Below are 27,687 nucleotides of genomic sequence, written 5' to 3' on the forward strand. Positions count from 1 at the left end.
CAAAAAATCTCAATTTTTTTACTTCAAATTTTAGGGGAAAAAAGCATGGAAGATAAGGAAGGGTGTGAGCATTTCTGAGAACAGCATGTGTTTTTTATTCACTTTTTTCTCAGCAAAGAGGTAAGAGCGAAGGCAAGAAGAAAACACTAAATGTTTTCTCTTACCTTTAATTGCTGACACACTTTATTATGTAAACTGCATTCCAGTTGCACCTGCAGGAGGCTAGTATTAGTGGTTTCTGCCTAAAAAGAAAAAAAAAAAAACAGGAAAAGAACTTTAAAAAAGCAAAAGGCTGAATCTAGTATCAATCATAAACAATCTATCATTTATTCATTAACCATTCATTTTATTCATTCAAATATTTGAGTGTCTGCTAAATGCTGGGCATAATTCTATTTCTACAACAGTGAATACAACAGGGGAAAATGTGTTGTCACTGAGCTCACATCTAACGGAAATCATAAGCTCTCCCCTGGGTGACATGAAAATTCCTATTATGGCAAGAAGCAGATAAATATGTTCTAAATATACACGGGAACACTGGGGTTTGGAATTCTTATACTTTCTGAACATTTCGTTCCAACATAGGAGCTTGCTTTTATTTTAAAGTATGTTCAGGAGTTCCTGTCATGGCTCAATGGTAACAAACCTGACTAGGATCCATGAGGATGAGGGTTCGATTCCTGGTCTCGATCAGTGGGTTAAGGATCCGGCGTTGCCGTGAGCTGTGGTGTAGGTCCCAGACATGGCTCAGGTCTGGCGTTGCTGTTGCTGTGGCATAGGCCAGCAGCTGAGGCTCTGATTCAACCTCTAGACTGGGAAGCTCTATATGCTACAGGTGCGGCCCTTAAAAAAAAAAAAAAAAAAGATACAGTAGGTTCAGCCAGTAAGAGCCAATCAATGGTTCTGAGGTTTGCCTGCCTGCCAGCAGTGGAATGAACCTAGAAGGTACAACAAAACCCATAGGAGATGACCAAAATTCAACTATCATTTTTAATATGTGGAAGAGATGTGGGCAGAGGAGAAAAGAGTCTAGGAAAAGAATGCAGAATTTCATGATGTTCAAAGATCTTAACAGCCACGTGGGATATTCTTTGAAGATAAGGAAATGCAACATCAGTACAGGGAGGGATCTGGCCATTTCCGGGGGAGACAGAAGAATACACAAAGAAGTTGGGCAGTGCCACAACGCGTGATGCTAAAAGGATCTCAGCTGCAAGATTTTCTCTTCTGTTCAGTTTGATGTGTCTGGCACAGTGACTATTAAAAAAGCACTCGGCTTGGCAGTCACTGTCGGAACACCAAGAAATCTCAGCAAGGCAAAAAGGCATCCTTGGCCAGGTGCCTATTCATCCCAGGACAATCTCGTTTTCAGTAGAATCACCACAATTACATTTAATTTGTTATATTTATAAGACCTACCTAAGTACATTAGAGACAAACATATTTTTAACCACTTCGACTGTCATTATTCAGCACTTCAAGTACAAAACAATAAGAAAACAGAGCTGACACTCAGTTCTGTGGATGCAGAACCAGGGATACGGAGGGCTGATAGGCAGGAACTTGAGCATCCTCGGACGGTGGTATCCAAGGGTGGTCCTGGAACCAACCCACCACAGATGCCAAGGGACAGTGCCGTATTATATTCTAAAATGTAGGAAAAATAGTTGGGATTATTAACAAGGACCAACCACCAAGCAAAGGCTCTTTTAAACAGTAATTGCTAGTATCAGCTAGACTTAAGAGAATAATACCAGGAGTTTCCATCATGGCACAGCGGAAATGAATCTGACTAGGAACCCTGAGGTTGTGGGTTCGATCCCTGGCCTTGCTCAGTGGGTTGGGGATCTGGCATTGCCATGAGCTGTGATGTAGGTTGCAGACGCAGCTTGGATCTGATATTGCTGTGGCTGTGGTATAGGCTGGCAGCTGTAGCTCTGATTCGACCCCTAGCTTGGGAACCTCCGTATGTCGAGTGTGGCCCTAAAAAAAAAGCAAAAAAGAAAAAAAAAAGAGAGTAATACCACTCAGTAAACTGAATCTCCCATCTTAAAGAAGAGCTAGATTCTTGAACTTGTCTAAGTCCTACAGCAAAGACATTTAAAAAGCCCACTAGGGGGAGTTCCTATTGTGGCTCAGTGGAAACAACCTGACTAGCATCCATGAGGAGTGGGTTCAATCCCTGGCTCTGCTCAGTGGGTTAAGGATCTGGCGATGCCATGAGCTGTGGTGTAGGTTGGTAGCTGCAGCTCTGATTCAACCCCTAGCCTGAGGACTTCCATATGCTGCAGGTGCCTCCCTAAAAAAAAAAACCCACTAGGGAGTTCTCGCCATGGTGCAGTGGGTTAACAATCTGATGTGGCCATGGCCGTGGCTATGGCACAGGCTGGCAGCTTCAGCTCAGATTCAGTCCCTAACCTGGGAACTTTCACATGCCATGGGTGTCCTCATTAGGAAAAAAAAAAAAAAAAAAAAAAGCCCACTACTCCCTAAAACTGCATTAACCACATGCCCTCCTGGTATCCAAATCCAATAGGAAGCTGTCTTTCGCCCGACCCTCCTCCCCTACTATGAACAGCACGACCCATTCTTCCTCCTATCAGTCTTCCTCTGTCCTCTGAGGGGCCACCTTGGCTGGCTCGTCCTCCAGGCGTTAGAGTTACCCCAGGTCCCGCCTTCAGTCTCTGCTCAGGGGAGGCCCAGACACCGAAGCTGCTCCCACACCCACACGTCCAGCTGACACCCGGGCAGCCCTCTGAGTCCCACCCAGCGCCCTGGCCTGGGGCCTCGTCTCGGCACCCTTATTCACGCTGCTGTTTAAGCCAGAAACCTGGAGGCCAAGCTCACTTCACCTTCTCCAACACATCCACAGCCGAGGCAGACTCGACCTCGTCGGTAGTGCCGACATCCCCTCCCTTCCCCGCCGCGTGTCTGTCAATACAGTTTTGCTGGAATGCAGCCTTGCTCTCTCCTTCATATACTTGGGTGCTTTCATGCTGCAACGGCGGAGCTGAATACCTGCAAATGCAGGCCAGATGGCCTGCAGAACCGGGAAGAACCACGCTCCGGGCCCTGGGGCCGGGGAAGGTAGGGGGCTGGTGCAGTAACTGCCTCCCCGTCTCCTGGGGTCCACGTCTGCCCTCTGCACGCCCCATGCTGCCTCGGGAATGGGTCTGGGGACAAGCCCTTCAGGGCAGGCCGCTACCTGCTGAAAACCCTTCAAAGACTTCGTGCTGGGCCAAGGTCCCAAACCCTTGACTGTTTGGGACCTTTCTTCAACAACTCAGGCACCAGCCTAGGTGTCGCTGCCTTGTTTATACTTCAGCCACACTGGTCTCCTTTCTGCTCTGCTTTGCCTTCAACCTCGGAATCTGCTGTTCCTTTGCTCTGAACTTGCATTCTCCAAACCCCATGCTCCCCTGCACCACTGAAACCTGATTCATCCTTCATTGTCCCGGCTTTAACCCCACTCCCAGGGAAGCCGTCCTTGTCACCACAAGGGGGGAACTTGCCATTACTCATACCCGCAGCACCTCTTACTCTAACAGCCTGTGTGCAAGGTCTGCGCTCCCCAGAAGACTGCAAGCACCCTGTCTCATGCTTTTACCATGAAGCCCAACACTCAATCAGTGCTCAATCAGTGCTCAGCAACTGATTGGTGGAAGAGAGGTGGATGCACAGCCACAGGTGCCTGCTTGGAAAGGGTAAGCCTAAAAGACACAGGAAACTAAACAATTGCTATAAAAGAAAAGAATGTATTGGAGTTCCCATTGTGACTCAGCAGTAACGAACCCAACTAGTATCCACAGGGACACAGGTTCGATCTCTGGCCTTGCCCAGTAAGGATCTGCGTTGCCGTGAGCTGTGGTATAGACCAGCAGCTGTAGCTCTGATTTGACCCCTGGTCTGGAAACCTCTGTATACCAAGGGTTGTGGCCCTAATGAAAAAAAATTTTTTTTAAATCTGATATGTGGCATGTGCTTCTGATCTGAAACTTATTCCCCAAAAAGGTTAAAGAAAAACCTGTAAAGACTTTCAACATACACATTTCTAATTAAGTTGGGTTTTGTTTAATTAGTCTACAACAATTTCAGTCTAAGTCTTAATTTGACAAGGCAACTCTCTTGCCTAAAATATTTCTTCAGGAGTTTCTGTCGTGGCACAGAAGAAACGAATCCGACTAGGAACCATGAGGTTTCAGGTTCAATCCCTGGCCTCGCTCAGTGGGTTGAGGATCCGGCGTTGCCATGAGCTGTGGTACAGGTCGCAGATGCAGCTTGGATCTGGCACTGCTGTGGCTGTGGCGTAGGCCGGCAGCTACACATCCAATTAGACCCCTAGCCTGGGAACCTCCATACACTGCAGATGCGGCCCAAAAAAGGACAAAAGACCAAAAAAAAAAAAAAAAAGTTTTTTTTTTTTCAAATACTGAAATAATATTAAAAGTTCATGATGCTGAATATGATTAAAAATCCTATAGGCATGATTAAATATCCTATATGCATCTGACATGGTTCAAAAGCGTACTTATTTTGCCATTCTTGGTAAATTTCTGGATGGATGAATTTATAATTTACCATGCTAAGTAAGATTCTTCTATTAAGTGGAAACATAACAAAAATAAACTCCAATGGTTCCATTGGCTACACCACATATTTCAGAATCCCACAAGGGGGAGTTCCAACACCTCCAAAAATGCTGATCTGTCTCAGAGAAATTTAAATGTTCACAACTTTCTCCCCCAAAGGAAAAAAAGAATATGGCAATTTTGACTTAAAAAGAGAAACTATAACCAAAACATGATCCATGTGGGATTATAAGTTCTCCCTGAAAGTACAGATCCCAGCTGAGCAAGTATCTTTTGACAGTAGGACATTCCTTATGCAGACATATGCCTGGCCAGATTGTAAAAGAAAACCAAACAAAAAACTACTTCTCAGAAGTTCCCTTCATGGCTCAGCAGTTAACGAACCTGACTAGGATCCACGAGGATGTGGGTTTGATCCCTGGCCTAGCTCAGTAGGTTAAGGATCCGGTGCTGCAGTGAGTTGCGGTATAGGTCACAGATGCGGCTCGGATAGGGTGTTGCTGTGGCTGTGGTGTAGGCCGGCAGCTGTAGCTCCAATTTAACCCCTAGCCTGGGAAGCTCCATATGCCACAAATGGGGCCCTTAAAAAAAAAAAAAGAAAAGAAAAAAAAAGCTACTTTTCTCCTTTTGAAACCTCCCACATTATTTTAATAAATTAGTTCATAAATGTTACAGCTAAAAGAAAAACTAATTCCTTAGCAGCTTTCACAAAAGTGTACGATACTATTCCCTTTTAAAACTGGGGGGAAATGTGGTTTAAAGGAGTTAAATGACTTAACAAAGGTTCAAATGTTAGTTAGTGGAAAAACAGGGGGTGGTGGGGGAGGAAATCTTTTAATATAAGTCATCAGTATTTTTGCCAAGCAAATCAGAATAGGCTAAGTCTATTTCTCCTAAGTACTTAAAAACTCTTCAACATGAAAACACGTTTTAGAAAACAACCAAACTGGGAGAAAATGCAACAGTCGAGAAAAAAACAGCATTATTGAGACTGCTTTTTTTGGAGTTCCCATCGTGGCTCAGTGGTAACGAACCTGACTAGAATCCATGAGGATGTGGGTTTGATCCCTGGCCTCGCTCAGTGGGTTAAGGATTCAGTGTTGCTGTGAGCTGTGGTGTAGGTTGCAGATGCAGCTCAGATCCCATGTTGCTGTGGTTTTGGTGTGGGCCGGGCCGGCAGCTACAGCTCCCATTTGACCCCTAGCCTGGGAACCTCCATATGTCGAAGGTACAGCCCTAAAAAAGGCAAAAAAAAAAAAAAAAAAAAAAAAAAAAAGGACTCCTTTTTTTGGCTACCCTGTGGCATCTGGAGTTCCCAGACTGGGAGATCCGAGCCACAGTCGTGACCTGTGGCAATACCAGATCTTCAACCCACTGTGCCAGGATGGGGATGGAACCTGCGTCCTAGTGCTCCCAAGACACTACCGATCCTGTTGCACCACTGCAGGAACTCCAAGACTCCTTTTGCATTTCCACAGTTTTGTGGTGAAGGGGTATAAGTTTAGGAAATATGTTAAAAGAGAAAAAAAAAAAAATCATCACCGGACTTGCTAAAAAGCTGCTCCTTGTGTACCAGGCCAGGAGCAGAGTGTGATATGGGGCGTGGGGGGCCTGTGGGCAACTTAACAAGAAAGAAAATGACAGATTAAAGGTCGTAGTCACTTGAGGTGACTTTCATTAACAAGAGAAATCCCCATCCGGAAGAGGATATGATGCTTTCATCCAGGCAGAATGAACAAGAGCTAGAAATTAGGATATTCTCAGCAATGACCCCTGAAGAAAACCATCCATGTAACGTTGCTTAAGAATTACTTCGATAGGAGTTCCCGTCGTGGCACAGTGGTTAACGAATCTGACTAGGAACCATGAGGTTGGGGGTTCGGTCCCTGCCCTTGCTCAGTGGGTTAACGATCCGGCGTTGCCGTGAGCTGTGGTGTAGGTTGCAGACGCGGCTCGGATCCCGCGTTGCTGTGGCTCTGGTGTAGGCCAGTGGCTACAGCTCCGATTCAACCCCTAGCCTGGGAACCTCCATATGCCGCGGGAGCCGCGGCCCAAGAAATAGCAACAACAACAACAACAAAAAGACAAAAAAAAAAAAAAAAAAAAGAATTACTTCGATAAATCCCAACTTGAGAGCCTATTCTTCTCAAGTATTTTCCTTCCCTGTCACAATTCTGAATGTCAACCTGCAGAGATCTTTCCCCAGGCAAGTCTCTTCTGCCCACATGTGTCTCGGGAGGAAGACAGACCCCGGAAACTGCGTGACCGGTCCAGCCAGGGGCCCGCCCAGCTGGTGCGACATACAACGCATCCTACAGAGTCAATGATTTCCTAGAAAAGGAGGGCTCTCTTGGGTCCCTTCCACTACACTCACCCTTTAACCAAACTCCTCATTTAGCATCTCCTGTCGCACAGACACACTCAGCTGAGTTATAAGTGCAGATGATACCCTCGCCTCACCCAAATCATAAACAGCATTGTGTTTCTGCAACTCCCAGGACCCTACCCTTCTACCTCTCAGGCATCTCACCACTGAAACATTGACCCATGTCGCCGGACCCACCCACTACACCATTTGTACAACCCAACAAACTGGCAGACATGGGTGGTTTTGATTCGTTTTAAGGGGAAAAGGGTTAAAGTGTATCGCGTTCTTCCTGATCCTTGTTTTTTAAGAAAAAAAACTCGGTGTGGCCAAGCGGCTTCAAAGTCAATACAGACTCATGATGAAACCCCAGCCACGAAACCTTGGGCGAATGTTCTACCTTTTCCAGGATTCAGCTTCCACTCTCGTAAAACAGAGTGAATGGACTTGCAGCCACATTTACAAGCATCACATGAGGTAGGTGAGCCAATCGCGGTACACAAAGCAGACCCTCCCAAGGGAGCATTATTTTCACATGTTCATTCACAATAATTGCAATGAGTTAGTAAAACTCCTCAGCAAATCATTCTAAGAAGCATTTTCCCCCTATCAAAATTGTAGGAAAAGAAACTCCATTTCCAAGAGAAGGAATTTTTTTTTTCCTCAAATGCTTCAAATTCTCTGTCTTCTTTTGCAAGTGGTTCAGAACCCAAGCAAAGAGAGACATGTCATTTCCTGCACACCCTCTCCCACCTACCCTGAAATGTGCCAGAGACCAAGAAAGACAAAAGGCAACCTGGAGAACAAGTTAACACTGAGATAGTGAGACGTTCGCTTGGACCAAGTGGCAGTGGCCTGAGTTGGGCAACACTTTGGCCTCTACACTTGGGCAGCTGGCCCTGAACGACCATAACCCGGGCTGGCAGTTTTAGCACAGCCATGTGGGATTTCCACCTTGGTAGGTCACGCAGCATCTTAGCGGCTCTACCCAAAGGCAAGCAGCTATTATTACACCGTTGGCTGATGCTGGGCCTTAAGCCAATGGCAAGTGAGTCTGAAAGGCCTGCCTCAACCCTTGAGCCTGGGCTCCGGCTCGGCACCAGGTCAGGCTCTCCGATGCGGCTGCAATGCCTTGACCTTGAGCAACACAGCACAGCTTCGAACCCAAGTAGGCATGACAAGCTGTGAGGATGAAAGAAAGGGTGTGACAGTGAAAAGAGTCTGGTGGTTTCTCAAAAAATTAAACACAGTGGGAGTTCCCACTGTGGCGTGGGGGTTAAGAATCTAACTACGGGGGCTCTGGTTACTCAGGAGGCACAGGTTCAATCCCCAGCCGGCACAGTGGATAAAAGGATCCAACAGTGCCATAGATGTCTCATAGGTTGAAGCTACAGCTCAGATTCAATCCCTGGCCCGGGAACTTCCATTTGCTGTGAGTGCGGTCATGAAAAATAAGTACATGAATAAACAAAGAATTACAACACGATCTAGCAATCCACTTCCAGGTATACACCCAAAAGTGACAGGAGGAACTTGAACAGGGGTGTGTACATTTATATTCACAGCAGCATGGCACACCACAGCCTGATGCAAACAACCCCAAATCCACTGATGGGTGAGTAGGTCAACAAAACCCAGGGTAGACATACAGTGGAATATTATTCCGTCTTAAAAGGGAAGGAAATTCTGACACCTGCTATGACCTGGATGAACCCTGAGGACATGATGTTAAGTGAACTAAGCCAGTCACAAAAGGACAAATGCTGCAGGATTCCATTTATGAAGGGACCTGTAATAGCCAAATTCAGGGACATAAAGTAGAATAATGCTGACGAGGGGCTGAGAGGAGGGGGTAGGTAATGAGGAGTTATTTTTTCATGGGGTAGAGTTTCCGTTTGGGCAGATGAAAAATTTCCAGAGGTGGACGGTGGTGATCGCTGTATAATAACATATATAATGAATGCCACCCAACTGCACACTTAAAAATGGTTAAAATGGGAGTTCCTGTCGTGGTGCAGCACTAGGAACCATGAGGTCACAGGTTCGATCCCTGGACCACTCAGTGGGTAAAGGATCCAGTGAGCTGTGGTGTATGCAGCAGACGTATCTCGGATCTGGCATTGCCGTGGCTGTGGTGTAGGCCAGCAGCTATAGCTCCGACTGGACCCCTAGTCTGGGAACCTCCAAATGCAGTGGGTGCAGCCCTAAAAAGACAAAAAAGACCAAAAAAAAAAGGTTAAAATGGTGAATTCTGCATTATGCCTATTCTACCACAAGAAAAGGAAAAGCTTGGAGGGCAGAGCAAACAAAACAAAAAACAAAAAGGCGTCCCCGCCAGAGCTCTCCTCAAAATAGAGAGAGCTTCCAGAATACTCTCTGCAGCTTCTACAGCCAGATCGTGAAGGAACTGGGAACGGCCCAACTCCAGGCAGGCCATAGAGACAGGCTGCTCCCAATTCCGGTTCACGTGCAGGCATGGTCTTCACGGCTAAGAGTCGCAACTGTGTAAGGGTTTAGTTTAAACTCATGTGGTTGGTCCACAGATGCCAGTGCTCCTCTCCAACTCATTGGCTTCTATGTTTTCTAATCATCAGGTTTCCAAGATCCAAAGTAACAGATCATAGGCGGGTGGTAGATTTTATAAATAAAGAAGGAATACGGGCATTCCTATTAAAGAGATATGCTGTCATCTGGGGTTGAGTCAGAGAAGGAATTTGACACAGTCACCATGTGCACAAAGAAGACAAGTCACTGAGGGCTGTCCCGGGACGATCAGGCTCCCTCAGGAAACCAAAGAGGTGCTAGAAGCTTGGCGAAACCACTCATGTCTTCCTCTCACAACAAGAGGAGCAAAAAGACACAGAAAAAGAAGGTAGGCATTCCCGTCGTGGCTCAGAGGAAACGAATCTGACTAGCATCCATTAGGACGCAGATTCAATCCTTGGCCTTGCTCAGTGGGTTAAGGATCTGGCACTGCCATGAGCTGTGGTGTAGGTCGCAGACGCGGCTCGGATCCTGTGGTGCTATGGCTCTGGCGTAGCCCGGCAGCTATAACTCTGATTTGATCCCACCCTGAGAACCTCCATATGCCATGGGTGCAGCCCTAAAAAGACACACACACAAAAAAAAAAAAAAAAAAAAAAAAAGGAAAAAGAAGGCATACTGATGAAGCAGAAGGGAGAGAGGGCTGCCCTTTGGAGAAAGGCTGACACCTTGGGGAATAACTGGACAGAGCTGTAACAGAAAAGGAGATTTAAAAACAAACAAACAAACAAACTTTTTTTGGCCAGGGACTTCCCACAGCATGTGGAAATTTCCAGGCCAGGGACTGAACGTGTGCCACAGCAGTGACAATGCCAGATCCTTAGCTGCTAGGCCACCAGGGAGCTCCAGAAGAGGAGGTCTTGAAGCCTGGTGTAACAGACTAAGACAACCCGAGTGTAACTGAAGCAGGGGAGCGGTATCTTTGTGCTTGTCTGAGCTTTAAACAAACCTAATAAAGGCAGACAAGCAAGATCTCAGCAGACTGGAACGGCCACCCCCAAAGGAACCGGGATTTGGTCCTCGGAACTAGGAACAGAACCCAAAGGAAGAGCCCCTGAGGACCTCCCCACGCCTCCAAAGACTAAAACGACTCTCGCATGGGTGCTGTAAGCTCGAGGCAGGCTGGGAGGGGAGAAAGACGCAGAAGGCTGCTCGGAGCACAGCGGGTGGAGACAGAGTCACTAGGTGTGTCTTGACGGAATGGGCTGGAGAAGCTGTGGCAGTACCGCAAGGAGGAACCCATCACAGGGGAGCTGGGAGAACGCGACAGAGTGAGCCAGCCCGGATTCCGATGCTGGTCTATTGGGAGATGGTCCCCAGTGTGAGAGCATCCAACACAGGGAAGAGAAGGGCCAGCTGACCTGGAACTTAGCAACTCCACCTCTCCTGCTTCAGGAGAACTCACAAGAAAATATCCAGGGGAGCACCTAGAGGAAAGATTAGACCTAGACCCCAAAGTAAAGGAAAAAGTAAAAAAAAGGACTGCACCCATTCCAGCAAACAGCAGCTTTTAAGTGTTAGAGCAAAAGCCACCAGCAAAAGAAGCTGGTTAAACAGAAACACATCTGAGCCCCCCTAAAAGGAAGAGGGGACAGGAAGAGGAGAGGAAGAAGGGCGCCTGCACCTTGGGAGGGGACGCAGCTGCTCGGGGCCAAGGTACTCCCCCTTACTCTGAGCCTCAAGCTCGCAAGGGATCAAGAGTAGCCCCCCGCCAGGAATCACTGCTGCACTTGAAACAAGCAGGACAAAAAGGGGAATGCTTTCCCTAAGAAGCAGGTCCTGGAAGCCTCAGTGAGTCCCTGGCAAGAGGCACACGGGTCTCAAAGCGCCGCCACAGACACTACAACCTGTCCCCAAACAGCGGGGACATCACCCAGCACGGGCGTGCCAGAAACGGAGGCTCCCTGCAGAAAGGAGAGGACAGACACACCTGGTGACCAGGGCCCCCGCCGCAAAGCTCTAACTCTCGGGGTAGCACAGGGCAATGCGTGCCGTTTCCGAGAGAGGGGGTGGCCCACACAGGCCGCTCCTCCGAGTCCGCCTCCTCCTCAGTCCCTGGAGTTCACAGGCCAAAGCCCCGGCCTCCCAGCAACTGGTATGAACCGTAGCTGAGACCAGGGGATGCTCGCTGCCCGTCCCCCATTCCTCTCCTGGGCAACGACGAAGAACTGGGAACAAATCCTGCTCAGAATTAGTGTCCCCGAGGGCCGGGGGCATGCTTTCCAAATTCCACGGATGTCAGGTTGCTCCTTGAATATGCTTGTGTGTCTCTTTAAGACTCCAGACTCAAGAGCCGCTTAGTGTTGAACTACTGTGATTTCTGAAAGCCCAGAGGAGCCACGCACATACCAGCAGGAGGAGCCTGGCTGTGGCCGCACCTCTCTTACACTAAAAATAAAAGACAAAATAAGGAACTGGGGAGGACTTCAAATTCTCTGAATGTTAACTCATATGCCAACATCATCTGATATGGGACTGGGGCCTGGAACTTTCATGTCTTGCCAGGGATGGCATCTCTGAATTTTAAATTTCCCTCAGAGAGTTTCATATTAGGAAAGGGTTTATATGCAAACCTTTTTCCAAGTTAAGTGATAGATGCATTTTAGCTATATGCCAGATACTAGGTTCTAAGCTTTTTAGGTACTAACTTATTCAACAGCTACAGCACTCCTATAAGGTAGTGCTATTATTATCTGTTTTACAGATAAACTGAGACACAAAAGGTTAGGTAACTTGAACAAGATCATTCAGAACCAAGGTTTCCACCCAGGTGGTCACGTTTTAGAATTTACTTTCCTATTTTTTTTTTTTTTTTTTTGGCCACGGCCACGGCATGTGGAAGCTCTTAGGACAGGGACTGAACTGTGCCACAGTGGTGACCAGAGCCACAGCAGTCACCATGCCGGAACCTTAACCTATTAGGCCACCAGAGAACTCCCAAATTGACTTATTTACTACTCTAGAGAGCTCTATGATGAGGCATCCTTATAAGACTGGGGTTATTTAACTGGAGTGTCTTAATTCTGTTATTTGGTTCCCTTGCAAAACTCTAGGAAGCTGTACGAGACACCGGAAAGGAATTTGGGATGACAAACAGATGAAGACAGATGAACTTTAAACCTGGGGCATGGTGTGGCTTTGGAACAGATTACTGATGAACTACTGTAATGCATCTCAAAGTTTTCTAGGGGCAAACTCAATGGTGCACACCAACCCCATGGGGAACCGACAAAAGGGGGCTGGTACCAGTGGCAGAAGGAACAGATATGGCCACGGGAAGTCTGCTCATCTCCCTGTCAGAGAGGGAGGGCCATGGGCTTAACAGGTGAGCTCACTGAGTCGAAAGTACAAAAACCAAGAAGTGTTATAAGGAAACACTGAACACTAAATCCTCCTGCCTCCTTGCCCTAAGCCTTCCTCTCCCTTCAAGGCAGAGGCAGCTGCCTATTAGTGGGTCTCAGACTATACCCTGGGCAGGGTGATGGGGTGGGGGCTACTAGAGGAGCTGGTTTCTTTCTCCTCTCTCTACCCTCTGGGTTAGGGTATTTGTCCTTGATTCCAAAATCTCTTCCAAAAGCGGACACATAGATGGCCAAGAAGCACATGAAAAGATGATCGATAATCATCCAGGAAATGCAAATCAAAACCACAATGAGACACCACCTCACACCTGTCACAATGGCTATCCTCAAAAAGCCCACAAAGAACAAATGTTGGTAAGGATGTGGAGAAAAGGGGACCTTTCTACACTATTGGTAGGAATGTAAATTGCTGTAGCCTATATGGCAAAATGTATGGAGGTTTCTCAAAAAAACTGGAAAAAGAACCACCACATGACTCAGCAATTCCACTCCTGGGTATATATCCAAAAACACAAGTTCAAAAAACTAGATGCACTGCCATGCTCAAAGCAGCATTATTTACAACAGCCAAGATACAGAAGCAAACTAACTGTCCATCATCAGCGGAATGGATAAAGAAGATGCAGTACATACACACCGTAGAATATTACTCAGCCATTAAAAAGAACGAAATAATACCATACGTAGCAAGCAACACGGATGAACTTGGATGAATTATACTAAGTGAAGTCAGACAGAGAAAGACAAATACTGTATGATACCAGTTATACGTGGGACCTGAAAAACACAACAAACAAATGAATAAAACAAAAAAGAGGCAGATATCCAGACGTTAAGCACAAACTAGTGGTTACAAGTGGGGAGAGAGATGGGGGAGGGGCAAGACAAAGGCAGGGGACTTAGAGGTACAATCTATTAGGTATAGAATAAGCTACAAGGATATACTGTACAGGGAATATAGGCAATATTTTACATAGAGTGGGGTATGACTTTAAAAACTGTGGATCACTAGACTGTGCACCTGTAACTAAGAAAGTATTGCATAGCTATTATACTTTACCTAAAATATGAAGTCCCTTCCAGCAGGCCATGCTGCGGTCTGCCGAGGGCATAGGGAGTTAGCAGCTCTGGCTTTCTTACCTCAGCTGACACAGAGAATGCGTCTTGTCAGTAATTACGTAAAGGGGGCATGTTCATTTTCTAGCCCCTGATTCTTATCCATCTGCCAGTTCAGAGTTGGAGGAAGAGAGGTGCTACTGGTGGGGGAGGGGGAGAGGGCATCTTTGAGTCTTCCAACAAAAGTTTCTAACACAGCAAATGCTGGAAGGATATTTTAAAAAGATTCGTGTCTCATAACTTTGCAATTAGCTGAAATGATAACTTCCGGCTTAATAAGGTCCCTTATTCAACTATCTGGCATTTCTTTACTATGTTTTATGTGGCCAGGCTCTGTACTAGATGATAAGAAAACAAATACTGATTAGGACATGATTCCTGCTCTTAAGGGGCTTATAATCTTAGTAAAGGAAAATATACACAAGAACAAATGTTTTTGAGTATGACCCTTGCTAGATTGGAGTCCCAAGGCTTTCAGTAAGGAACTAGTCAATCCTCCTAGGAGGCAAAAAAAAAAAGGGGGGGGCTAAATAAGTGCTGAGTTAAAAGAGGGACCAAGACATGGAAACAACCTAAATGTCTGTGGACAGAGGAATGGGATAAAGAAGAAGTGGTATGTATATACAATGGAATATTACTCAGCCATAAAAAAGAATGGAATAATGCCATTTGCAGCAGCATGGACGGACCTAGAGATTATCCTACCAAGTGAAGTAAGTCAGAGAAAGACACATACCAGATGATATCACTTATGTATGGAATCTTTAATGACACAAAAAACCTTATTTATGAAACAAAAACAGAGGCACAGATTTTGAAGTCAAACTTATGGTTACCAAAGGGGAAGCATCAGGGAGAGGGACAGATTAGGAGTTTGAGATTAACATACACACGCTGCTAACATGAAACAGATAAAGAACAAGGAAGGACCTACTGTATAGCACGGGGAAAATCTACTCAATATTCTGTGATAACCTAAATGGGAAAACAATCTGAAAAAGAATGGATATATGCATGTATGTATGTATGTGTGTGGGTGTGTGTGTGCATATATAACTAAATCACTTTGCTGTACACTTGAAACTAACACAACATTGTCAATCAACTATACTCCAATAAAATTTTTAAAAATTAAAAAAATGAAAAATGAAAAAAGAGGGACCAAGAAACTGTTCTCTCCTGGAACACTGTTCTATTCCACCAAGAGAGCAGAGATTTTAGAGGAGAAACAGGGATGACTGTGGAAGGTGGGGAGGGACCCTCTGGGAAATAAAGAGGAGCAAAGGCAAACATCCCAGCCACACCCACACCTCTAGGCAGCTCTCTAGCCTCCAGCCCGCTTTCTTCCTGCCCTCCACTCACCAGCGCTCTACCTCGTCCCCAGCTCCCTTCCCACTGAATTGTTCTCACTGGCGACTCCAATGACAAGAAGAAAATGTTTTAAATTTAAGCCATTTCCCTGCTTGAAAAGCTATATATTCAGAGGTAGGTCTGTCAGTAATGGCATATATTCTCCTAACACTCAGTAAATTAAGTAATAATGCTCCAGAGTCGGCCAGCCTAACGTTTTTATATAAAAAAGAACATTTTGCTCAGGCAAATAGATGTTCTTAAATACATTATGATGCTACCCACATGCGCAGGAATTCTTAGCTAGCACACGCAGAGAACCTTCGCATTCATTTAATGCATTACGTAAGACATCTGGAAAACAGGGCAGCGACCGAGGCCTTTACCCTTTGCCTGTTTTTATCTTCCATCTCCAGATCCCAGCTCAGGCTTTTGCAATCTATGCGTCCGTGGGAAACTGCCCCCTTGCCACATCTCCCCGGTCCCACCGTGACCGCAAACCTTCCCCACCCTCCTCCCGCGCTGCTTTCACAGCTTCCCTTCCAGACGGCCACAGGGATCGGCACCTAAGGAGGAGGCAAGGAGCAGGAAAGCCACTCGGGGCACCCCTCCCTCCCCGAACCGGGCAGCACCAGGCTGCACACAGGCCTGGCACCGCAGCCGGGCCCGACACCTGTCCCGGGCAAGCAGGCAGGCACAGGGGGCCCGACCCCGGCACTCCAGAGCAAGGCAGTGCCAATCTGCAAAGGGTAGGGACTCCTGGTCCCAAGCGTATTAGGTTTCACGCAGAAGAGCCAGAAAGAATCTCTCCTGCTCACAGTCCAGTAACAGGACACCCTGGCGGGGAGGGGAGCCCCACATCCCACACAGATATATGGGCAAGTTCAGAAAGGAGATGACCCAGCACACCTCGTGGGCACCTCCGCCAAGTGGCACTGCGGTCTGGGGCTCGTTCTTAATGCTTCACCTCTCTGGTTTCCTGTGCTTTCTTATAATCACATCATATTATAATCACCGTCTCCCTCTGCGAGAAATCGGTCATGTGATACCACATCAGGACACACTCACAAAACCACTTTTATTTGCTGGGAACCGGGTGTCATCGGTTTTCCTCCAGCTTTCAAACCTCTCCGTGTTTCCCCTATTGCCTCATAATTCCATTTTACGAGGAATTATAACTCTATTTCCAACAAGAAATACGACTGCCGTGCAGTTCCAATGATAAGAATTTAAGTTCCCTTAATTCTCTGAGACAAGATTACGGCAAGAGTGACCCTACACGCCAGATTCTAACACAATGCCCATGGCGAATATTCTGTTTTGCCCAAATAAATCACTGAACCGGTCCTCAGATCTCCATGGCTTGGGCCCAAAACACCAGCAAAGAAAATGTTCAAAAAAAAGGAAAAAAAAAAAAAGCCAAAAAACCTCTTGCTTTTTCGTAAGCTGAACACAACGCTATTTACATATTCAACCCACCATAGACGTCGTGGTTACAATCAGAGCGTCTGGTCTAGCTCATGCTCTGTCCTTCACTTGCCAGACTTTTCCACAGGAGCATCATAACTGGAAGAACTACTTAATATTCTACTATGTTGATATACTTCAATTTATGAAATCCCTTTGCCACAGTTGGGCCTTTAGGCTGTTTCTGCCATTATAAAGATGTTGCAAAAAACAGTTTCTTTGTGCTTATCTTTTCCAGGAACATGAATTATTACGTCGATGGGGATGAAATCCATGACCACACTGAATTCTACACGAGGAGAAAGTCAAGGCACACTGAGCTGGGACTGCCGATCCCGGCTCTGTCCTCAACCTCCAGCAAGTAACCGAAACTCTAAAGACCATCCCTACACCTTCTAAAATAAGAACGACACCAGCTGGCCTGGCAGTAAATCTGCTGAAGGTCATCTGGTTGATGTGCTGGAAAGGTGAAGTTACACAAATCTTAGCTACCACGACGGGGGGAGGTATGCTATTTGGGGCTCTTAACTCAGATACCCAGGGATGCATCTGCCTATGAAAAACTCTGGGGACTTCCCTCAATACACTAAGCATGAAGGTGATGCTGAGATTATAAAAAGGAAAGGGAAACAGGACTGGGCCTAGAGAGCCTCTTGGAAGAGCAGGAGAGGGAGACAGGCCGGACGCTAAGTGCTAGAGCAGGTGTGAACAGGTGCCATGGGAGCAGAGCAGGGACTTGCCAGGGAACCTGGAGAGGAGGTGACATCTGAACTGAGTTGCGAAGGATAGAACGAGAAGGGGGTGAAAGCTTGCGAAGGGGAGGCAGTCTGTAAAAAGGAGGGCAGGGTCTGGCAACACTGAGGGGCTGGGGAGGCCAGAGTTGAGAAAAGCAGGTGGGGCCTCTGAGGATGGAGAGGAAGCAGGACCCAGGTGAGAAGGGAAGGACCGACCGTGTCTGCCCAGATGAGGCGCTAGGACTGGATCCAGCAAACAACTGGAGACCAGTTAGTGCAGTGACCAGGGGAGTAGCTGTAGTTTTAAGAAGGTGTCACCAGCACGTGTGGCGTGTGCACTGAAGGGGAGACAGCCTGACTGGGGGTTTAATCCTAGGTGCCAAATGATGACAAGACCACGGCAGAAGCATCGGGACCTCAGATTTTCATTTCAACCCACTGGCATGAGGACATCTTGTCTGCTAGGAATGCTCACTTAGTAAAGGTCAAAACAAATGACAAAGAAGGACCAGAGGAAAAGGCAATTAAACAAGAATGAAAATCTACCATTTGCAGCAACACGGATAAACCTAGAGAATATTACGTTTAGTGAAATAAGTCAGAGAAGGACAAATATGGCCTATCACTTAGATATGGAATCTAAAAAATAATATAAATGAATGCATATGCAGAACAGAAACAGACTCAGAGATACAGGGAACCAACTGGTGGTTACGAAGGGGGAAAAGCGGGGAAGAAGGGCAAGTCAAGGGTATGCGGGAGTTCCTGTCATGGCACAGTGGAAACAAACCTGACTGGGAACCGTGAGGTTGCAAGTTCGATCCCTGGCCTTGCTCAATGGGTTATGGATCCAGCTTTGCCATGAGCTGTGGTGTAGGTCACAGACGTGGCTTGGATTCTGTGTTGCTGCGGTTGTGCTGTAGGCTGGCAGCAATAGCTCTGATTAGACCCCCAGCCTGGGAACCTCCATATGCCGCAGGTGTGGCCCTAAAAAGGACAAAAGACACAGTTCCCGTCATGGCTCAGTGGTTAGCGAATCCAACTAGGAACCATGAGGTTGTGGGTTTGATCCCTGGCTTTGCTCAGTGGGTTAAGGATCCAGCACTGCCGTGAGCTGTGGTGTAGGTTGCAGACGCGGCTAGGATCCTGCATTGCTATGGCTGTGGTGTAGGCCGGTGGCTACAGCTCCAATTCGACCCCTAGCCTGGGAACCTCCACGTGCCACAAGAGCGGCCCAAGAAATGGCAAAAAGACAAAAAAACGGGTATGGAATTAACAGATACAAACTACTACACCTAAGAGAGAAGCAACAAGGATATGCATCAGAAACACAGGGAAGCAGAGCCATTAATTTGTAATAACTTTAAATAGAGTACAATCTGTAAAAACACAGCATCACTCTGCTGTACGTTGGAAACTAAAATACTGTAAATCAACTGCAACTTTTAAATTTTTTAAAAAAGAAAAGGCAATTTAATTCCTCTCGCCCACCTACCTGCTTCCAGAGCAGATGCCCATGGGCAGCAGAGGCTGAAATGTTTGGCCTCCTTTCCACTGAACCCAGCCAGTGCTACAGAACACCCGGGCCAGCACCAATTTCAATACAAGACCAATCACAAAAACACGCTTGGCTTCAGTGTTTTGGAGCCATTTGTAAAGAGGGAGCCATTTAATCCAACTGGCCTGAGTTGGAAGAATACCTAAGTCAGCTATGACTGGACACATGCAAAAAGACCAAAATGGGAGTTCCCATCATGGCACAGCGGTAACAGACCTGACTAGTATCCATGAGGCCGAGGGTTCAATCCCTGGCCTCACTCAGTGGGTTAAGGATTCATCGGTGCCCTGAGCTATGGTGTAAGTCAAAGACGAGGCTCGGATCTGGCATTGCTGTGGCTGTGGTATAGGCCAGCAGCTACAGCTCCGATTAGACCCCTAGCCTGGGAACCTCCATATGCCGCAGGTGGGGCCCTTAAAAGTAAAAAAAAAAAAAAAAGTGTACTACTGGGAGCTCCCTGGTGGTCTAATGGTTAGGATTGGGCACTTTCACCACTGCAGCCAGTTCAGTCCCTGGTCTGGGAACTGGCATCCCACATCAAGCTGCTGTATGCCACAGTCAAAAAAAGAGTACTATTAAATCACCTGTGTTTGCGAAAGCTGAACACTCTGGACTTGTGGAAGCAGAAAGTAAGCATTTGGTAGCTGCTTTGCAGACCCTTCTGTAGAAATTCTGCGAGTCCCAGTTCCAGACACCTGCAGAAAAGAAGAGGCGGGGATTACTCCTCTATTAGTCTTGAAACACATTTGACATTGTGCTGAATCACCTTTTCAAAGAAACCTGTATTCATCCACTTGGCCACAGGGACTATGAATGCAATCATTATAGTTAACTTTGGCTACAAAAAAGATGCAGCAAAAGTTGCTGTATCTAAGCCAAATGCTCCTCCGTGTAGCAAAGCTTTTTAGACATCAACAACTTTTCTGAGACAGGACCAGGAGTTTAAGGAAACCCAAGAAGAATTAGCCACAGAAATGACAGATGTTGGCACTTAAATGACAGACATCCAAAATACCACTTAAGGTAAAGATCCTTGACTGTTTTTGCGACGGACAGAAGAATTCCTCCCAGCCCTTCCCCGGTGCTTTATAGAAGAGGGAGCTCCCTGAGAATCAACCCCACGCACCCAATCCGTGCTCCCCGGCCACAGACAGTCCTGAGCCCAGGACAGGAGAAGGCAAAAGGCCTGGGGGCTGCCCTGCTGGCTGCCCATCCATGGACTCTGTAAGGTGGGGTGTTAATTCTGAAACCCTACTGTGTCCACCAGGAAACTGCACGACTGATTTCTCTGTCTTGTCCCCAGACCCTTTCCGGACCCAGGGCTGAGTGACAGCCCTGCACTCTGCACTCAGGACGGCACGAGGGCCGAGGACTGAGGAGCGCTGTGAGCTTAACATCAACTAAGCTCTTCTATCTGGCGACACAAACCAGGTGGCAGCACTTCCGAAACTCTTTTCTTTTTCACATCCCAACGCCTTCATGAGGTCAACCACTCCAGTAAATGGCCAAAGGAGGAAGTCACTTACGTGATAGGAAAGGATGCCGTGGGAGGAGGTATTAATAAATAAAGAACTTTCGATGCTTCCTTCTTCAGCAGGTAAGAAAATAATCCTGAAGGAAGTTCTCCCCAGGGCCGGAATTACCTGCAGGAAAGGCACCTCATCAGCCATGTGGATGAGACCCCTTTAGACAAAAGTCAAAGACTTTCACAGATTTTCTTTGCGACAGTTCCCGTTAACTGTATCTGCACGGTCGTGCACCTTTGATTCATGTGTATCATGAATCTCTGAGAAGGCGCAGCCCAAAGTGATCCACAACCAAAGATCTACAAGACAGTATCAAAAAACACACCACGAAATGCGGGCAAATCGCTTTCACCCCAGACTGAAGCCACCTGCCCCGCGTCTCTCTCACCACCCTCCCCCTCACCCTCGCGTTCAAGGGTCTGTGTCTCACACAGTTCTAGCCCTTCGTAAGTGAAGACGCCCACTGCTGTACAGACATGTTGATACTTGAAAAAAGTCAGGGACAGCACTTATCTGCACAGACTGTCATAAACAAATGCTGGGCTCCCCCTAAGACCACGTCCTTAGTCCCAGTATTAAACGAAAAAGTGGCTCCTAGTAATTCAGATCTTCATTAGAAGTAAATATTACTAGTAATTTGGATCTCCATTAGAAGTAAATATGACTGATAATTTGGATCTTCATTAGAAGCTAAAGACTTGGAGTTCCCACTGTGGCACAGCAGAAACAAATCCAATTAGGAACTATGAGGTTGCAGGTTCAATCCCTGGCCTCGCTCAGTAAGTTAAGGATCTGGCGTTGCCGTGAGCTGTGGTGTAGGTTGCAGGTGCAGCTCATATCTGGTGTTGCTGTGGCGTAGGCCAGCAGCTATAGCTCCGACTGGACCCCAAGCCTAGAAACCTCCATATGCTGCTAATGTGGCCCTAAAAAGCAAAAAAAAAAAAAAAAAAAAAAAAGAAGAAGAAGAAGAAGTTAAAGACCTGAACTAAACTGAATTATTAAAATTAAAACTATGAGAGGAGTTCCCCTTGTGGCTCAGAGGAATTGAAACCGGCTAGTATCCATGAAGATGCAGGTTCAATCCCTGGCCCTGCATAGTGGGTTAAGGATCTGGCGTTGCCATGAGCTGTGGTGTAGGTTGCAGGTGCAGCTCATATCTGGTGTTGCTGTGGCGTAGGCCAGCAGCTATAGCTCCGACTGGACCCCAAGCCTAGAAACCTCCATATGCTGCTAATGTGGCCCTAAAAAGCAAAAAAAAAAAAAAAAAAAAAAAAGAAGAAGAAGAAGAAGTTAAAGACCTGAACTAAACTGAATTATTAAAATTAAAACTATGAGAGGAGTTCCCCTTGTGGCTCAGAGGAATTGAAACCGGCTAGTATCCATGAAGATGCAGGTTCAATCCCTGGCCCTGCATAGTGGGTTAAGGATCTGGCGTTGCCATGAGCTGTGGTGTAGGCTGGCAGCTGTAGCGCTGATTCAACCCCTAGCTTGGAAACTTCCATATGCTGCTAATGTGGCCCTAAAAAGCAAAAAAACAAAAAACCTATAAGAAGATCAGGGTTTTGAGCTCAGTGTTGTGATGCAAATTAGCTTCATAAGGAACCACTCACCCCCTCTTAGTCCTATATTTAGAAAGGAGCCAAGGAGTTCCCCAGTGGCTCAGCAGAATAAGGATCTGGCATTGTCACTGCAGCAGCTGGAGTTGCTGCAATGGTGCAGGTTTGGTCCCTGGCCTGGAAACCTCTGCATGCCACAGATACAGCCAAGAAAAAAGAAAGAAGTCCTAACCATCCCGGTAGGTCCGCCAGGTGAAGAGATCATTCCTATAAACTTGCACTACTTACTAAATGCTTCATCTGTCCACCATGTTTTCTTTAACTATGCAAAGTCATATGAACTAAACATAATCTTTAAACCTTTTTTTCCACGTTGATATCAAGAGCCACCAAACTTACGAATCTGAACTGAAAAAATAAATGCTAAAGCAAACGCACAGAGGAAAGAGCTTGGGTAGCAGGAAAAGGGGAGACAGAGCAGAAAGTGAAACAACTGCAGGCCAAAGAAAGCAAGAGAAGCTGGCAGCATGCCACAGCATCTTTTCCAAGAGCACTGCCACACTCACCCTGCAGTGAACTGGAGGCACGTGGAAATGTCCTGCGGCCGTGAAGACAGAGTTCACCACCACCTCGCTCTCCCTGCTGGGGTTATATGCATAGAGAATCTTTGCTGCAGGGTGCCCCAGGAACCTAGGGGGGGAACGAGGAGAAAACACAAGGTGTAATATGGTTACACATAAAATCACCCATCCACCCATCTATACACTCACACATACAGAGATACCCTCTAAGTCCAGAAAGCTGCTGCTGTTCCTCACAAAGTTAAAAGCAACAATCCTATCCTGCTGTGTTGCACTGGAAACTGTTTCTAGTCACTTATGATGGCGCATGACAATGTGAGAAAAAAGAATGTATACGTGTATGTGTAACTGGGTCACCATGCTGTACAGTAGAAAATTAGAAAATATAGTAGAAAAAATAAATCAATAAATGCTAATAAATAAATAAATAAATAAATTAAATAATTAATTTTAAAAAGCAACAATCCTATTGTTAATAAAACATTTTCATGGTCAAAAAAAATTTTTAAACCTTTCTTTTATAAGACGCTTGTGCCAACCCACAGCAGCACCCCACTGATTCCTGCATTAGAAGAGTGCAACTTGGAGTTTTCTTCAAGGTTCAGCAGTTAACAAACTTGACTAGGATCCACGAGGTGGCGGGTTCGATCCCTAGTCTGGCTCAGTGCGTTAAGGACCCGGCATTGCCGTGAGCTGTGGTGTAAGCTGGCAGCTCTAGCTCTGATTTAACCCCTAGCCTGGGAACTTCCATATGCCACAGATGAGGCCCTAAAAAGCAAAAAAAAAGAAAAAGAAAAAAGATGAAAAAAGAAGAGTATAAGTCATCGAGGTCATGCAACGCTTGCAGAAAACACCTATAGCGGGAACTAGGTGTCTATCTTGACCTGTATCTCCTATGTTTAGGTAAGAAACTGAACTCGTAGAAAATTCCAATCTTCTTAGGGTTTGTCTTCTAAATAATAAATTTAAAGACACTTTTCCAGGAGCGAGGGGGTGGATTTCAACTGGTAAAGAGATTTATTGTCTTAAAAAAGGAAACCTAATTTTTTTCTTTTTTTTTTTTTGGTCTTTTTGGGGCCGAACCCTCGGCATAGGGAGGTTCCCAGGCTAGGGGTCCAATCGGAGCTGTAGCCACCAGCCTACACCACAGCCACAGCAACACGGGATCCGAGCCGCGTCTGTGACCTACACCACAGCTCACAGCAACGCCAGATCCCTAACCTACTGATCGAGGCCAAGGATTGAACCCGCATCCTCATGGATGCCAGGCAGGTTTGCTAACCGCTGAGCCATGACAGGAACTCCAAGAAAACCTAATTGTTAAATGCCATTCTTCTGAAAAAAATGAAAGCTCTGCAGCACTTTCCAGCTTTGGCTCGCATCCATTTAAATCATGCGTCTTGCAGAAACCTCTGATGAAAGCTTTGGCTCCTCCATCCGCAAATACACACACAAAAGTTTTATTTTATTTTATTTATTTATTTATTTATTTAGGGCCACACTGGCTGCATATAGAAATTTCCAGGCTAAGGGTCAAACTGGAGCTGTAGCTGCCAGCCTACACCACAGCCACAGCAATGTGGGATCTGAGTCTCAACTGAGACCTATGCTGCAGCTCATGGCAACACCAGGTCCTTAACCCACTGAGTGATGCCAGGGACGGAACCTGTGTCCTCACAGATACTAGTTGTGTTGGTTAACCCTGAGCCTCAACAGGAACTTCAACATACAAAAGTTTTATACATAACTTTCAAAACTCTCCATGACCTTGAGAGTAAGAATCTCAGCTTTACAGCAAGTACCTGCACTGAGGGAGACCTCGATGCTGAATCTTTTCAGCACATGGGCTCTGACAATGGACGTGCAAGAGGAAAGGGGCCGGCCTCTGGCTCACCTGACTGAGGTTACCTACAATGTTCTCGCGCATCATTTACCCTGATGCCTACTGGCCAGTCTAGCTCAACTGTGCTGTAATAATTAGCCAGCAAAAATATCACTGACGTCATCTCTCTGGTTTTAACACTTTCAGTGGCAGAGACCCAAACAGACAGTTCTCATTAGCATGGCTGAGAAATAAAAACTATAAGCTAGATCCAGCAAAAGTTCCTCTGCACTATGTCTGTATTTCTCTGATACCAAAAATGTGTGCTGGAGTTCCTGTCATGGAGCAGCAGAAACGAATCTGTCTAGCATCCATAAGGCTGCAGGTTTGATCCTTGGCCTTATTCAGTGGGTTAAGGATCTGGCACTGCTGTGAGTTGTGGTGTAGGTCACATCGTGGCTTGGATCCCGCATTGCTCTGGCCGTGGTGTAGGCCAGCAGCTGCAGCTCTGATAGGACCTCTACCCCGGGAACTTCCTTATGCCATGGGGCGGCCATAAAAAGAAAAAAAGAAAAAATCAGATACACATCAGTGTGATTAAAACTTTGACTTTTTTTTAGTGTTTAAATAATACAACTAAAAAATTTTATACTATTGTAAGCATAGTCAGAAAGCCCTACCCTGGGGTCCCGGATTCACATCTGCCTTTTCCCATTAAATTAAGTAAATAAAAACTTCCGTGACTTTGTCTTTTTTTTTAGGGCCCCTCCCATAGCACATGGAAGTTCCAGGCTAGGGGTCAAATCAGAGCCACAGCTGCTGGCCTACACCACGGCCACAGCAATGCCAGATCCAAGCCACGTCTGTGACCTACACCACAGTTCCTGGCAACGCCAGATTCTTAATCCACTGAGCAAGGCCAGAGATCGAACCTTCGTCCTCATGAATACTAGTCAGATCTGTTTCTGCTGTGCCATGACAGGAACTCTGAAAATGTCCCTGATTTTTGGTTTTAGGTAAATAAGATGAATCAATTAGCCGAGTTATTAATATTTATCCTCAAAGCTTTTATCTCATTCGCAGAGCTAGGATACAAGATAAGTATTTTCAAAGGATACAAATGTCTCCCAGAAAAACCCATTAAAACTAAGACTGTAAAACTGCACTGTTACAAAGCCCAGTGATTACATCGACCAGAACCCTTACTAGACCTAATAGAGACTGCTGGCTGAAACCTAGTAACCACTGGGCTATTTTTATCCTATTTTTTTTAAGTCTATTTTTGAAAGTGTTATGAGGCTAAGAATTTTCTTCACTAGCGACAACTGGAAGACACTCTATTAATTTAATACTACAAAAGAATGATTAAAATTTCTTATGAATGATTAGCACTTTTAATCTCGGGGCCAGCAGAATATTAATCCTTAAAATAAACCCTAATAAGGAGGCAGAGGGCAAGTGAATAACATGATCCTGATTCTGCACTCTAGAGGGAAACCCAAGCTATGGGAAGGGAGGAGGCTCGCTCAAGGTCAATGGCAAAATAAACAATAGCAAAACCTGAACCAGGGAGGTGAAGAAATCAGGAGAACTCTACAGATAAAATATGTATCTAAGGCCTATAAATTAGATCATCTGTTAGAAGTAAGATAAAATATGACTTAATTTTAAAAGTGTTCTGATTTAGGCTAATTTTGTTGGGATTTTATTGAGATTTTATTTTTAAACTTAAGCAAACATCCTTTATTCCCACAACCATATGCTGACTCTCAATCATGAGGAAAATAGCATGGTACATGCTGGGCTTACAAATCAAAAGATTTATTCTAACATGATGGAGGATAATGTGAGGAAAAGAATGTGTGTGTGTACGCATACATATGACTGGGTCACTTTGCTGTATAGCAGAAATTGACAGAACATTGTAAATCAACCATAATAAAAAATATATATATTTTAATTTCTTTCGTGGCTCAGCGGTTAACGAACCCGACTGGGATCCATAAGGATTCCGGTTCAATTCCTGGCCTCGCTCAGTGGGTTTCTTTGAAATGATTTGAAAAGCATTTCTTTTCAAAACGCTTCCAGGTAGCAGAAGCAGAAACTGAGGTACAGAGCTAACTAACACACATAGCTCATCCACTCATGGACACTGATTGCAAGATTTTTCTATTACTGAAGAGCAAACATACTAGACAGAGCCAGTGTCCCCTGTCTGAGAACGTTACCTAAGCTAAGGATATTTAATACTCTCCATCTTATTACCTATCCATCTGCAATATATACTTTAAAGTAGGTTCTTCATTAAAAATTTTTACAATACTGGGAGTTACCACTGTGGCTCAGTGGTAACAAACCCGACCAGTATCCATGAGGATGCAGGTTCGATCCCTGGCCTCACTCAGTGGGTTAAGGATCTGGTGTTGCCGTGAGCTGTGGTGTAGGTCACAGACATGGCTCATATCCTGCGTTGCTGTGGCTGTGGTGTTGGCGGGCAGCTGTAGCTCTGATTCAACCCCTAGCCTGGAACTTCCATATGCCATGGACACGGCTCTAAAAGGACCAAAAAAAAAAAAAAAAAAAAAAATTTACAATACTTTTCACAAAAGCAAAGTGATCTCTTAGCTTTTGAAATTGATGTGGTTTTATGACAAATTCTGCTTCTACTAAAATTTCTTTACCTAAGAGTAAAAATAGAAAAATGCAAAAACAAGAACCTTATCAAGTCAGCAAGCTCCCTGCACGCTTTTACCAATCACTTCTTCCTTTTACAGACTCTTCTTAAAAAGTGCAGCAACATACTTTCAAATGTGAAATGCACTCTCTTCCCCTGCAACGCTGCTCTTTGGAGGCTCAGAAGGAAGCGGAAGGAAGGCGAGTCTAGCTGAATAAAGGAAGGCAGCCTGGGAGAGCCCTACTCACCCACCCCGGATGCTCTCCTATCACCGTGGTTTATTTCACTCACCTAACTTTTCTCGTAACTCAAAAAAAGCTCTTCGTAAAATTGAAGTGATACTTGGGCAGTTAAAAGCAGCTGAGTTTTCACACTTGAAACACTCTTTTACTTCCACCTGAAACTCTTCCTAGCATGAACGTGTCTGAACTCAACGCAGC

At 45.8% G+C, this 27,687-nt stretch overlaps 1 protein-coding gene across 5 annotated transcripts in view; it reads right to left on the reverse strand.

The window, feature by feature from the left end:
* Positions 1–27,687, reverse strand: part of TMEM131L (transmembrane 131 like) — a 177,343-nt gene that overhangs the window by 65,947 nt on the left and 83,709 nt on the right. For all 5 annotated transcript variants that reach the window (XR_014812792.1, XR_014812793.1, XR_014812794.1 and 2 more), the window contains exons 5-8: positions 22,737–22,860; positions 20,615–20,731; positions 19,673–19,783; positions 165–242 (exon numbers count right to left, since the gene is read on the reverse strand). Coding sequence is in view for 2 of the 5 variants with exons in the window: in XM_084972625.1 (XP_084828751.1) it covers positions 165–242; positions 19,673–19,783; positions 20,615–20,731; positions 22,737–22,860 (430 nt within the window). In the remaining 3 variants the exon portion in view is untranslated. The remainder of the gene's footprint in view (positions 1–164; positions 243–19,672; positions 19,784–20,614; positions 20,732–22,736; positions 22,861–27,687) is intronic.

The sequence above is a fragment of the Sus scrofa genome, chromosome 8, assembly GCF_054392235.1.
Source record: "Sus scrofa isolate SSC_HxYL_T2T_F1_AM1 chromosome 8, Sscrofa_HxYL_maternal_Yorkshire_Landrace_v2.0, whole genome shotgun sequence".
NCBI classification, from domain to species: domain Eukaryota; kingdom Metazoa; phylum Chordata; class Mammalia; order Artiodactyla; family Suidae; genus Sus; species Sus scrofa.